Raw genomic sequence first — 13,965 nt, 5'->3', positions numbered from 1 at the left:
GAGTCGAAGGATGCCCAGGTCAGAGCCACAGATCTTATTGGCTCTAAGCTGAAAAGCCCTTCACTCAGCCCAACTTCCAAAGTGACCACTGCAGCTGAGGGTATGGTCAAGTAGGGTCAGCAACATTGCAGGCAGAACTGTAAATTTCTTGTTAGAGATGCCACCTGCCTTTACCTGGCCAGCTCTCCTCCCAGGCCAGCCAAGTAATGAAAGTCAACAGAGTGCCTTCCCCTAGGAGGTTCACACCTCCCTTAGAATATACCCCATGTGAAGAGATAGATAGGTCTGGGCCTCTGAATTTACAAGGCCTAAAGCCCACCAGATTATTATCAAGCCCCTTCTATCAGGTTCTATTTGCCTCTCAATCAGAAAACTTAATTGTAGCTTAGACAGCACCTTTCTTAGCTCCTCTAATAATGACTCTGTCCTTTGTTCTAGGCCCTGTCTAGTGCACTTGGGCCTCATTCCTTTGTAATCATAACCTCTACTCTACCACCAATGGCTCTACTCCCAACCTGTGTGTACTGATGGTCCTCTTCCCCACTTAATGCTGTATAATTGTTCAAACCTGGTAAATGCCACTCTTAGGATCATTGGTTACTATCCTCACTCTGTCTTTTATGACCTTGTCTAAATATGATCAGAGTCAGCAAACTTGGAAGGCTTCCATAGCCTTGGCAACTCATGACGACAGCCTAGGATGGTTACTGGCGCCATAAACTAGAGTGTCAATTTGTTGGGTCAACAACAGGAGCCACTGTGCAGTTGCTCCTCATGTGGGATCTCTGTCCTTAATGTGCTGTACATTGTGATTTAATGCTATAACTAGTACTCAAACAGTATGTTTCACTTTGTGTTTCTATGTGGGTGCAAACTGTTGAAATCTTTATACTAAATTGATCTTCTGTATATAAAGAGAATTGAAAATGAATCTTGATGCAAATGGAAAGGGAGAGGGAGCGGGAGAGGGGAGGGTTGCGGGTGGGAGGGAAGTTATGGGGGGGGGGAAGCCATTGTAATCCATAAGCTGTACACTGGAAATTTATATTCATTAAATAAAAGTTAAAAAAAAAAAAAGAAATTGGAACCCTCATCCTTGGCTGGTGGGAATGGAAAATGGTACAGCCACTTTGGAAAACAGCTTAGTAGTTCCTCAAATAACTAAACACAGAGTTACTTCATGACCCAATCATTCCACTCACAGGTAGAAGAAGGGACAGATCTAGAGAGACAGAAAACGGATTCTGGTTGCCAAGTGCTGGAGATAGATGGAGCAGAGGGGCGACTGCTAATGGGCAGAGTTTCATTTGAGGGTAAAGAGAAATTGTTCTAAAATTGATTGTGCTCATGGCTGTAAAGCCCTATACACAGTCACGTATGGGGACACTTCTGTCAACCATACACTGCCTGTGTGACAGGGGTCCCATAAGACCATACTGCAGCTGAAAAGATGCCATCACCCAGTGACGTGCAGCCATCACAACTTACTTACATCATGCCTTACTCCCATGTTGCCGGTGTAAACAAACCTGCCAGGCTGATAGCTGTGTCAAGGTATAGTGCGTACAATTGTGCCCAGTTTCTAATACTTGATAATGAGAATAAATGACTGTTACTTAAGTATTTACTCCATTTCAGTGTTAACCAATACTTCACACGTGTTCACACTGTGATGTGTAAGGGCACTCTACGATGTGTGCACACAATGATAAAATTTCCTAACGATGTGTCTCTCAGAGCAAATCCCCAACATTAAGCAATGCCCGACTACTTAAAACCATCAACTTGCACACTTTAAATGGGTGAATTGTGAGTTTTTTCTCGACAAAGCATTAAAAATTTCTTAAAACTAATAGGGCTGCACCAAACAAGCCATGAAATCATATTGATGCTGGTGATGGAGACGAGGTTGGTGACTGCTCACGGGATACTGCCTAGCACTAGAAATCAAGGACAAAGAATCTGCTCTGCCAGTATGAACTGTATTTCAAGATAATCAATCAAGCCTATTGGATGAAGGAAAGTTCCTATTGTAGAATAATTCCAGCTGTCAGAAGAAACGATAGAATCACACCCATGGTGAAATAACTACTCGGGTAAAGAATATCAATGGATGGGAAAACCATTGACGGGAACCAGACAGTGGAGGAACCAGACTGACACTCCTGAACCCACCAATCAACCTTGGCATCACAAAAATGGGACAACAGGACATTCTGTATACCTCTGCCAATGATGCAGTGGGATGCACACAGCATCACTTATGCAGTACATTGCTGAGAAAGTTCCATTGGTCTGAACCTAATCAACATAACTCCTACAGAGCAATTTGGGGGTAAGAAAGATAAGGTAGCTACTATCGTGAGGACACACTGAGTCAAATCCAGAAAGATGGGACATTTTGCAGGGCAGTTTCCCTGGCAATCAACAGGTCAAGGAACTTGGGGCTGCCATTGTGGCCTAGTGGGTTAAGCTGCATTGGCTTTCATATTGGGTGCCAGTGCCAGACCCGGCTACTCCACTTCCAATCCAGCCCCTGCTAATGTACCTTGGAAAGCAGCAGAAGATGGCCCAAGTCCTTGGGCCCCTGCACCCACATGGGAGACCCAGAAGAAGCTCCTAGCCCCTGGCTTCAGATTGGCACAGTTCTGACCAGAAGCTCTATCTGTTTTTTTTGTTTTTGTTTTTGAGATTTATTTTATTTATTTGAAAGACAGAGTTACAGAGAGAGGTAGAGACAGAGAGGTAGAGAGGTCTTCCATCCACTGGTTCACTCCCAGATGGCCGCAATGGCCGGAACTGTGCCAATCCGAAGCCAGGAGCCAGGAGCTTCTTCTGGGTCTCCCACGTGGGTGCAGGGGCCCAAGGACTTGGGCCATCTTCTACTGCTTTCCCAGGCCATAGCAGAGAGCTGGATCAGAAGTGGAGCAGCCAGGACTAGAACCGGCGCCCATGGAGGATGCCAGGACTGCAGGCCAGGGCTTTAACCTGCTGCACCACAGCGCCGTCCTCTCTCTCTCTCTCTCCCTTTGTAACTCTGCCTTTCAAATGAATAAATAAATCTTTAAAAAAAAAAAAAAAAAAAGCAAGTCAAAGAACTAAAAGATTGCCCAAGTGCTTGAGCTCTTGCCATCCACTTGGGAGACCCGGATGGAGTTTTTGGTGCCTGGCCCAGTCCCAGCTGTTATGGCCACTGGGGGATTCAACCAGTAGACAGAAGATCTCTCTCTTTCTTTGTCTTCCCCTCTCTCTGTTACTTTGTATTTCAAATAAAATAAATATATCTATTAAAAAAATCTTGAGAACAAACAGTTACGAGGTGCAAGCCTTGTCTGGATATCGACTTAGAGTAAATCAACTGTAAAAAAGACATTTTGAAACACTATGGGAAATCTGAATATAAACTGCATAGTAGATGATATTAAGGAATCACTGTTAACTTTGTTGGGAGTGATAATGGCATGTGGTAATGTAAGAAAATGTCTTTTTTAGATGTGTGCTGAAATATACATTTTAGAAATGATATGATACTTGGATATGATTTAAGATATCACAGCCAAAAAAGTGATTGGAATAGACTAAAGAAATCAGGCAAAATTCTGTTAGTTATTGAAACTGGGAGATGGCTGGTTCACTGTGCCTATTTCTTTCTTAACTGTTTGGAATTTTTCATAATATAGAGGTTTTTTTACTATCAGAAATACTCAATGATATGTGTTAGAACACACTGATTTCAAGGTACATTGAAACTGTGCAATCTATGATATAAGGAACATAAGCTCAAAAGCACAGGTGTATTTGCCGATCAACATGTTGAGAAGCAATTTTCTGGGAAAACCTTTCTAGACTTAATTGTTTGTTTGCTTTTTTTTTAAATGGGTTTCTGCTATTTTTCCTCTGTAGCCCAGTTTTTTGGAGGGGCAATGGAAATAAGCCAGCACAGTCCCTTCCTCCACAAATTCCCAGGCACAGTAATCTTCCCCGGTCACCTGAGGATACCTTCCAAAATGTTTCATGGATACCTGAAACAGAAGATAACGCCAAAGCCTATAAATACTATTTTTTTCCTACAGATACATACCTATGATGAAGTTTAATTTATAAATTAGGCACAGTAAGAGATAAACAGTAATCATAAAAATAGAACAATGATAATGATATACTATACTAAAAGTTATTTGAAACTTATGAACTGTTTATTTTTGGAATTTTTTTGTTTAATATTTTCAGATCACGGTTGACCCTGGGTAACTAAAACCTGAAAAGGGAACAGAAGATAGGGAGAAAGCACTACATTTGCTGGGAGTGGAGAGCCATTTAGTCTGGTAGAAAATGTGAAGGTGTCCCCAGGGCACGCATCTTCCCACACTCACGCCTAAAACTCGGCCGCCTCATCTCCACCCCTGCTGACTCCCCGTTACCCTGGGCTGTAAGGAGAGTGCCTCCCATCAATCCTGTTTCAAGCAGATGAGGGAAAGGAGATGCCTACCTTAAAGGATTTGACAATCACATTTGTCAAAAGACAAAACTACAGCGCATTTAGTTTAAAGATCTAATTGACTTCACTTTCAATTCTCGAATCAAACAACATTTCATTCTATAGAATTGAGGGAGTGCTCTGATGAGCCGAGCAGAAGAGGTTGGCTTCAGGGACAGAGGGGGCCTGAAGAAAGCGGGAACAAAGGGCAGATCGGTCACATCCAGGTGGCTTTCCTAGGAGGACAGGGACCAGCAGCCAGAACAATGGAAAAATAACCCATTGGCTACCAACAGGTTACTGGGTTTTGTTGTTGTTATTTTGTAAGGAATAAAGCAGAGGGAACTCCGTTATCATGCCAATCAAAACCGGCCTATTTGAGAACTCTGGCTGTTACCTCTCTCTTCTGATTTTTAAGAAGGTCAGATAACAACTCAGTTTGGGTTTGGTGACAAGGAACTTTAGCTTTGATTTTTAGCCTGGTCTGGTGGGGCCTAGTGTAGAAGCCTAAGTGTAATATTTAACACATTTAAGTGCTTCTCTCTTTGGACTCCACTATAATAGTGTATATAAACACCTACATGTGAAAAACATAAAACGCTGATCACCCTAGCACAGTGGAACACAGCCTGGTAAATTCCAGGCTAAGTGGAGCCAAGTTTAGGTTATGAATCCATGTGAAACAACAGATGCACGTGAGCATCACGGTTTCTTTTCGGTAACTTCTTGTGTGGGACCCAGCTGTGCAGGGCGCACTCTAAGGGAGCTTTCGCCTTCAGGTGTGGAAGGAGAAATGGCAAGTGGAGAAAGGTGTCGCGATCCCAGCTGCTAGAACACTGCTGCTGACTTGGGAAGATGGACCGCTCTCGCCCTTGGTCCCTGTCTGAGTGGGAGGAGCAGTGTGTCTTACTTTGTCTTTAGCTGTCTACTGCCTCACCTGCAGCTTCAAAGAAATAATGTGTGTGAACCTAGTCTTAGAACTATAATGAGATTATAATTACTTTTTAAGGTATCTTCTCCAAGTAGATATTGCTTTTCCCTGGTCAATATCTCTTATTTCCCAATTCACTTCTAGAATTGTCTGTGAACTGCTCTGGGACTGTTTGAATCAAACACTCTGGGAGTAGATTATATTTTCAAGTAGAGACTATTTAGCTCAATATTTGCTGTGCAACATTAAAAATTTTTTTCCTTCTAACTTAAAAAAGTTTAATTTTAATACTGACAAAAAAATCCAAACATATTATTTCTGGAATATTCTTTGTGTTCTGGATAGGTTACAGCATTTCGTAGTTCCATACCAAAGCCCTACTTAATTCACACATAGCACATGTGTCCCTTTGCATCCTCAGTGAACTGGGTTCATGAGGATCCTGAAATTTGAGGATGCACAAATCCCTTATATAAAAAATGGTGTAACATTTACATATATCCTAAATATACCCCCCACACACATTTTAAATCATCTCTATAACTTATAAGACCCTATACAAAGTAAGTACTATTTAGGGAGCTGTTATATTTTTGGGGGAAGAATAACAACAACAACAAAAAAAAGCCTGTCCATGTCCAGTACAGATACAATTCTTTTTCTCAATGTTTTTGAAACAAGGTTGATTGAATCTGCAGGTGCAGAACCAGGGGATACAGAGAACCAATTACATACAATTTGGCCTTAAATTCAAAATATCTACTTTAAATATTGTCAGTGGGTGCTGCGGGCTGTTCTCTCTACTAGGGTAGGTTCTTTCATGGTACAAAGGACAAGAGTCGGGCCTCTGAAGAGTAAAGCCTCCCAGTGTGTCCCACGGGGCTGGGGCCACACAACGAGGCCGTGCCCCAGGTGCTGAATCTAAAACCTGCACCTGCACCTTAGTGACTCATGGGAACGCATCCACAATGTACTCTCTTGGTCTCTTACCATGGCAGGTTAGAAGCTGCTAGGACAAACACTAGATCCTCCGAGTGCGCCAGCCCATCCATCTGCACCAGCAACTCTGTCTTCATCCGAAGGCTTCCCTCGTGTTCTCCCCTGCAGAGAGACAAGGAGGCGGCGTCCTGCCACGGGGCAGAGCCGTCACCCTCATGACAGCAGTGGCACTCACGGTCACCAGCAAGGGACTGCACAGCGGCTTCTGCTCAGATAGCCAGCGGAGCCACTCACACCACAGTTAGAGAAAATGAGCCATCTGGGTGCAGCAAACGACTAGAATCATGGCATTGAAAAGGAAGCCCAAGGTTGGCAGTGAACTAGAAAATAAGCTGAAGGGTAAGCAGTAGCACCCCACCCGTGTCTGCCGCAAGCATTATTTACCCTCTTAAAAAATGGTGTGATCCCACTAATCCCTTCCATTCCACAGCATACATGACTGGACTCTCACACACAGTACTGCATTTAGAATAATTTATAGATGTAAATTGTTCAAGAGAAACGAACCACTACGCTGAATCTATCTCGTGCTCTTCTGACACAGGACAGGATGATGGCAGGGAAACTGTGCCCTCTGCACGGCGGATGCAGGCAGCTTTTGCAGTCACCTCTCCCTCCAGACCCTCCAAGAGAAAGCTTCTGCCTCTGACCTGCGGCCCTCCTCTGACGCCCAGGTGGATCACAGAAGGTCTTCTACCCCCAGCCCCAGACCCCTGCCTTAGCCAGCCATAAGGAAACGCTCAGACCTACCCTTGTCATAAGAGCCCCCTCACTGCAGAAACATCCTGCCCCTACCTGGGCAGAAGGAACACTGGGCAAACAGATGGGCCGGCTGGGCTGCCCCATGTAGTCTGTCACTTCTCAGCACGGCTGTCCATGCTTCAACCATGCCTGTGCAGCAAGGCCTCCATAAAAATGCCAAAGGTACAAGAGTGGGATGTGACGCTGTGTCTAGGCAGAGTTGGAGCCGCGGGGAATGAGAGGGCTGCCAGCTGGTGTCCGCCACAGTCTCCGGCTGGCCAGTGGGGAAGAGCCCCGCTCACCAGTGTCATCCTTGTTGGGAGAGCCCAGGGGAAACCAAGGCTGAGTTTGTGGCTCCCCCTTCCTCCCCAACTCCCTTTTCCTAATGGAGAAGACACTCTCAGAGTAGAGTTCTCTATCTATTGAACATCAGCCCATGGCTATGATTTTTTTTTTTAAGATTTTTATTTATTTGAAAGGCAGAATTACAGAGAGGCAGAGGCAGAGAGAGAGAGGGAGAGAAAGAGAGAGAGAGAGAGTCTTCCATCTGCTGGTTCATACCCCAGATGGCTACAATGGCCGCAGCTGCACCAATCTGAAGCCAGGAGCCAGGAGCCTCCTCCACTGCCCTCCACTGCCCTCCCAGGCCATAGCAGAGAGCTGGATCGAAAGTGGAGCAGCCAGGACTCGAACCAGTGCCCATATGAGATGCCGGCACTGTAGGCGGCAGATTTACCTGCTATGCCACAGCGCCAGCCCCATGGCTATGATTCTTTTAACATAAACACAATCCAAGAAGTGTTCAGCCCACCTGCTCTTATCCCCTGACCCTGGAAGACTAGTTAGAGAATCTTCAAGCTCCAGACAAGAAAACTGACATTCAAGGCAAAAACCTGGAGCACACTCAAGGATAACAGATGAAGAGTTTTGCAAATTCACCCAACCAAGGCTGTGGGGAACCCCGGGGATGGGGATGAACAAAGCAAATGTGACAGCCAGCGCACAGGTGGTAGGGCAAGGCCGCGGGGGTGCTGTCTTTGCCAAGGGCACTGCTGTGAGGGTGGGCAGGGCTGGTCCCAGCTGGGTCATCTGCTCACAGAGGCTCCAGCCTGCGGTTGGGAAAACACCAACAAAGCCATGGCAAATGTCCCACTGCAAGCACTTGCCGGAAAGCCCTGCGACTCAGGTGCACCTCCATGCTTGCCCTTCCCTCCTGGGAAAAGGTTCCCAAGCAGTAAAATTTCCTAATGACACTCTAGTGACACAGCACTTCCAATAATTTGCTTTTTATAGCTATTAGTTCTGCCTGGAGGAGAGGCCATTAAAGGTCATTAATAAACACAGCTGTGCTATGATTTCCCCGTGAGCTGCTTTTTCAAGCCAGCAGCACCAGCTTTAGAGACAAGTTTCAAAGAAAAATATCTTGGATCAAGACAGGAAGCCAGGGGCTGGTGCTGTGGTGTAGCGGGTTAAGCCGCCGCCTGCAGTGCTGGAATCCCATATGGGCACCAGTTCGAGTCTCAGCTGCTCCACTTCTGATCCAGTTCTCTGCTGTGGCCTGGGAAAGCAGTGGAAGATGGCCCAAGTCCTTGGGCCCCTGCACCCTTGTGGGAGACCAAGAGTAAGCTCCTGGCTGCTGGCTTGGGATCAGGCAGCTCCAGTCGTTGCAGCCATTTGGGGAGTGAACCAGCAAAGGGAAGACCTCTCTCTCTCTCTCTCTGCCTTCCTTCTCTCCCTGTGTTACTCTTTCAAATAAATAAATAAATCTTAAAAAAAGACAGCCATTTTTAAAAACAAACAATAAAAATAACACAGTCCAGCCATTGTGGTCATCTAGGGAGTGAACCAGTGGATGGAAGCTATCTCTCTCTCTCTCTCTCTCTCTCTCTGTAACTCTGCCTTTTAAATAAATAAATAAATCTTAAAAAAAAAATAAACACAACAGGGCCAGCATTGTGTCACAGCAGACCAGGGAGCACTGATTGTGACCCAGCTCCCTGCAAATAGCCTTGGAAAAGCAGCAGAAGATGGCCTAAGAGTTTGGTCCCCTGTCACCCACATGAGATGAAGTTCCTGGCTTCAGCCTGGCCCAGCTCTAGCCATTACGGCCATCTAGGGAGTAAATCAGCAGATGGAAGACTCCTCTCTCTCTCTCTCTGTCTCTCAAATAAATAAATCTTAAACACACACACACACACACACTCACACCCTTCAGCCTTTCCCAAGCCCAAACAGAAGCTCATCACAGTCTGAGAAGTGTTCCTTCCGGCTGGGGACATCAGTGGACACTTAATCTTTAGAGATCACACACGTGACATATTTAAGATCAGGCATGCTGAGCCACAACCTGATGTCACTGAGAAGCGGTAGCTTCCCGGGGCTCACGTATGGCAAGGATGGCCTTGGGGGAGTGGAACGTGGGCGTGGCCTCTGCCCTGCCTAAGTGGGCAATCCCCACGGCCCAGGGCAGCCCCTCTGGCTCCAGGGGAGGGGGTCATAGATGGCTATTTTGAGCCAGCAGGATGGGTAAGGCAGCCTGGGACCCTGGGGCTGGGTGATTTTCGGACCTGAAAACCACTCTGTGGGGAAGGGGGGAAGGAGGATGACACATCCTCCGGCTATAAGAAGTACTTCAATCGGCTCTTCAGTTAACAGGATCTGATTTAAAGACCTTTCCGTGTGTCTACATAAAATCTGTGGGCTTATTAATCGGCTCATTCTGCTGGTAAACGTCGATGAGCTTCCGACCATCAGACACACCCAGAAGTGGGGAGAAATGGTGACCCGACCGCCCCGGCTGTTACCCAGGAGCCATGCCTCTCTGGCTCATCACCGACTCCAGCTCGTCCAGGAAAATCGTGGAGGGGGCGTGATAGCGGGCAAGTTCAAACAGCACCTGGGTGAAGAAAAAGCAAGCGCAGGTTCAATTTCATACACTCAAAGTCCTCAGGTGCCCTAGGAGATCAAAAGCTTAGAATGAGTGTAATAGTAAGCATTTATGCTACGATCGGTTATTTTACAATAACTTTATATTCCTTACCATTATTTCTCCCTGCCACCACCCCACGAAGTTGGATGGTCCCATTACTTCCATTTATCACTTGATAAAAATCACACTGAGAGAACAGGTGCTTAGTTCAAGGCTACTAATCAGGCATGGGAGAGCTTAAGATACAACTCAGTTCCCAACCTTAGCCCCTGGGATACCCTGCCAATCACATGTTCCGGTGGACACCGAGGCCTGGGAATAGCTTTAGTCCCTCGACGATTTCCCCCTTCACCTCGGGGACGATGGCAGGGTTATTCTTAGAAGGAACAGCTATAAGAAAGCCTGGGCTCCAGGCAGGGAGAACAAGACTGAAGACTGAAGAATTTTGCCAATTTCTGCTCCCCAAACCGCTTCCTGGAGTCCCCGTGCCGCCTCCATACTGCTGTGCACTTAGCTCAGGTACTTGAAGGCAATTCTTGATTGAGTGAGATGTTCTATTCCAGAACAAAATATTATAGACTGAGCAAGAACAGGAAAGTAACCAGCAAAAGAACAGACATATAAAAGCAAAATAAAAAACCCTGAAGGGAGATGTGGTGGTGATGAAAAGAATATAAAAACCTAAACCTCTTTTTTTTTAACCTTCAAACTGATCTCTTGAGCATCATATACAATTCTTCACGGCTTGAGCAGAGAAAGCGGTTGCAATGCAGAAAAAAAACGAGGTTCTTTGATAGGCGTGGGGGATTTATTCTCCGTGGTACTTGGCACTAGCAAAGCATTACCACGAGGGGAAGGCTCAGAAAAAAAAAAAAGCCAGATTGTGGCTGTCACTCGTAGTGGCAGGTTATACCTTGCAGGTTTCATGTCACCAAAATGGGAAATTCCTCGTGCATGCAAGCTCACGTGCCAGCTCACTCTTTTCACAGAATCCTGCTTCATTGGAACGACAGGCTGGGTCTAACACACTGAGGGAACAATGACAGTGCAGGGACACTCATCACAAACGCCTTTTAAATTCAACAGAGAGCAACTAATTAGAAGCAGTAACTTTTCTTCCTTGTCACAAAAAGAAAAGCACAAACATACGCCATATTAACGGTGATTACAACAGCAGCCATCTACCCAGTGAAAAACAGGGCGCTAGAGCTCGCTCTCAGAGCCACACTCATTGTTTAGGTGCTCACTTGGCAGCTGAAAGACCAAGAGCCTCTACTAGACCAAAGATTCAGTTGGAAGGCAGACCGTATGTGGAGCCTAGGTCTCCCACGCCACTGCTCTCTCCATTCTTAGACAATAAATAGAACCCTGGGTAAGTGCTTCTGTAAGCATTAGACTAAAATTTTCAGAGGTACATGGAGGACGGTAAATCATACAGTTGGGGGGCGTTCAGAAATGTAAAGATCAACAGGTGTATGCATTTGCTAAAAAGACCACTCAACTATTCAAGAGCGCTCAACTCTTAAGAGACACGAACATTAGGAGGGGAGGGAGGAACATAAGCCAAAGGTTCCCTATAAATAACTCTCTAATTGGAACGGAAAGAGAACAAATGGTAGAAAAAGCTTCTCTGAGTCAGGGGATGGCCCTGAAGGGCTTTCTTCATCTGGAAGCTTCTTGGGGAGGAGCCCGACATCACGTGTAAGATTTTCCAGGTAGCGACCTTTCCAAGAGCTCAGAAAATATGGAGAAAATAATTTCTGAAGGGAAATGGGACGAGATCCTTCCAAGTTAGCAGAGGTTGGGTGTTTTCCTTGAATGATTTTTCTAAATCTCCATTTCTAAAAATGCATTTCACAGGAAAAAAGAAACACACATATCTCCTAAGGGTATAAAAACAAGCTCAAGTTCATTCTGAATCAAAGAAATGTATGTGCAACCACCGAAATTTGCTTTTCACCAGTAGACTGGCAAAGATTTTTTTTAAGTTTTGGTTACTACAGAATGAGCCAGAATGTGCGGAAGCAAACACGCTAACGAATCATTGATGAGTAAGTTAGCACCACCTGTCGTCAGACGTCTCGGCATCAGTGACGTTCACTCCCCATGACACAGCAATTCTGCTTCACAGAAGCCGTGCCACACTACTCCATAGGCAAAAACATGTACGTAGAAGACCGCCCCCCTCTACCTCATTCAAAATAGTGAGAGACTAGAAACAACCTAAATGCCCATCAAGAAAAAGATTGGGTAAATCCACTTTGGTACATCCATGCAATTCAATTCCATGTAAATATATAAAATAAAATGTTCCGTCTATCTTGAATAGTGTGGAACAGTATCTAAGAGTGTTAAACGGGGGAAAAAAACAGAATAGAAGGAAATGTATAGTATGTTCCTACTTCTACTTTAAAAGGAAGGGAGACACAGACACCGTTGTTGATGTAGGTTTAGATACAGACAAATGTTCTAGACGAATGGGGCCAGTGTTGTGGTGTAGTGGGTAAAGCTGCCACCTGTGACTCTAGCATCCCCTATGCGCGCTGGTTTGAGTCCCAGCTTCTCTACTTCCGATCCAGCTCTCTGCTAATGCTCCTGGGAAAGCAGCAGAGGATGGCCCAGGTCCTTGGGTCTTTGTACCCACATGAGAGACCTGGGTGAAGTTCCTGGCTCCTGGCTTTGGCCTGACTCAACCCTGGCCTTTGCAGCCATTTGGGAAGGGAACCCGCAGATGGAAGATCACAGTCTCTGTCTCTCCCTTGCTCTTTCAAATAAATTTTAAAAAAATCTTTAAAAAAAGAAAAAGAAACCACCACCAACTGTTAAGTCATTAAGGTGAAGAGGGCTCAGGAGCATATATACACCCTGTGTGTTCTTAGTCCCCCTCCCCCCCCAAAAAAAACACACTTTGCTTCTTTTTAAATATATGCTAAAGGAAGGAAAGAAAATGAGAGAGAAGTCATTCCCTCACTGTTAGAATTCTAACAAAATAATACTGAAGCAGAGGAAACTCTTAGCTAAATAATGAGCTCAACAGAACAAAGAGTTCTTATTAATTGATTTTTCCAGCTATTCAACATTAAACAAGAAAATCCCTTTAATCTTTGTGCCAAATATTCATAAAACATCTGAACTTGTTCTTCTGCCTAGGTAAGTCCTATTCACGGAGTGCAAGGTCATCTTTGAGCAGTTTGCAAGACTTCTGAACATGAATCTAAGCAAGTCTCAAGACACGAGATAAATCTACAGTGATCCTGGGAGACACCCTTTAAGGGTTTTATTTGTATTCACCACACCGAGATGGAAGGCTTAAAAAAAGGCTTTGAGTTTGTTTGTTTTTTTGACAGGCAGAGTTAGTGAGAGAGAGAGAGACAAAGGTCTTCCTTTTTCTGTTGGTTCACCCCTCAAATGGCTGCTATGGCCGGCGTGCTGCACTGGTCCGAAGCCAGGAGCCAGGTGCTTCTCCTGGTCTCCCATGGGGTGCAGGGCCCAAGCACTTGGGCCATCCTCCACTGCCTTCCCAGGCCATAGCAGAGAGCTGGACTGGAAAAGGGGCAACCGGGACAGAATCCGGCACTCCAACCAGGACTAGAACCTGGGGTGCCGGTGCTGCAGGCAGAGGATTAGCCAAGTGAGCCGTGGTGCCGGCCAGCTTTGCGGTTTTTTTTTTTTAAGAATTCTTGTTGGCTGACACTTAGTTCATTGAAATCCAGCTAACTAGAATCACACAAAACCACAAATGTAGCAGCAGCTAAATTCATGCCTCATTTTTGGACCTGGCACTGAGTCAGACCAAAGACAAAGAACAAAAACATAGATGACATCAATGAATACTCCCACAAGTTAGAAGCTTGAAGAGGTGATGAGAGTCTATAAAAACTTATGTGC

General features: G+C 45.3%; 1 protein-coding gene across 1 annotated transcript in view; it reads right to left on the bottom strand.

Annotated features, from left to right (window-relative positions):
• Positions 1-13,965, bottom strand: part of KATNAL2 (katanin catalytic subunit A1 like 2) — a 101,486-nt gene that overhangs the window by 24,233 nt on the left and 63,288 nt on the right. Inside the window, exons 12-13 of the mRNA XM_062200275.1 lie at positions 9,953-10,044; positions 6,399-6,509 (exon numbers count right to left, since the gene is read on the bottom strand). Coding sequence (XP_062056259.1) covers positions 6,399-6,509; positions 9,953-10,044 — 203 coding nt within the window. The remainder of the gene's footprint in view (positions 1-6,398; positions 6,510-9,952; positions 10,045-13,965) is intronic.

This window comes from Lepus europaeus, chromosome 9 (genome assembly GCF_033115175.1).
Source record: "Lepus europaeus isolate LE1 chromosome 9, mLepTim1.pri, whole genome shotgun sequence".
Classification (NCBI taxonomy): Eukaryota; Metazoa; Chordata; class Mammalia; order Lagomorpha; family Leporidae; genus Lepus; species Lepus europaeus.
Note: the sequence above shows the minus strand (reverse complement) of the source record. Positions and strands in the feature narration are given on the sequence as shown.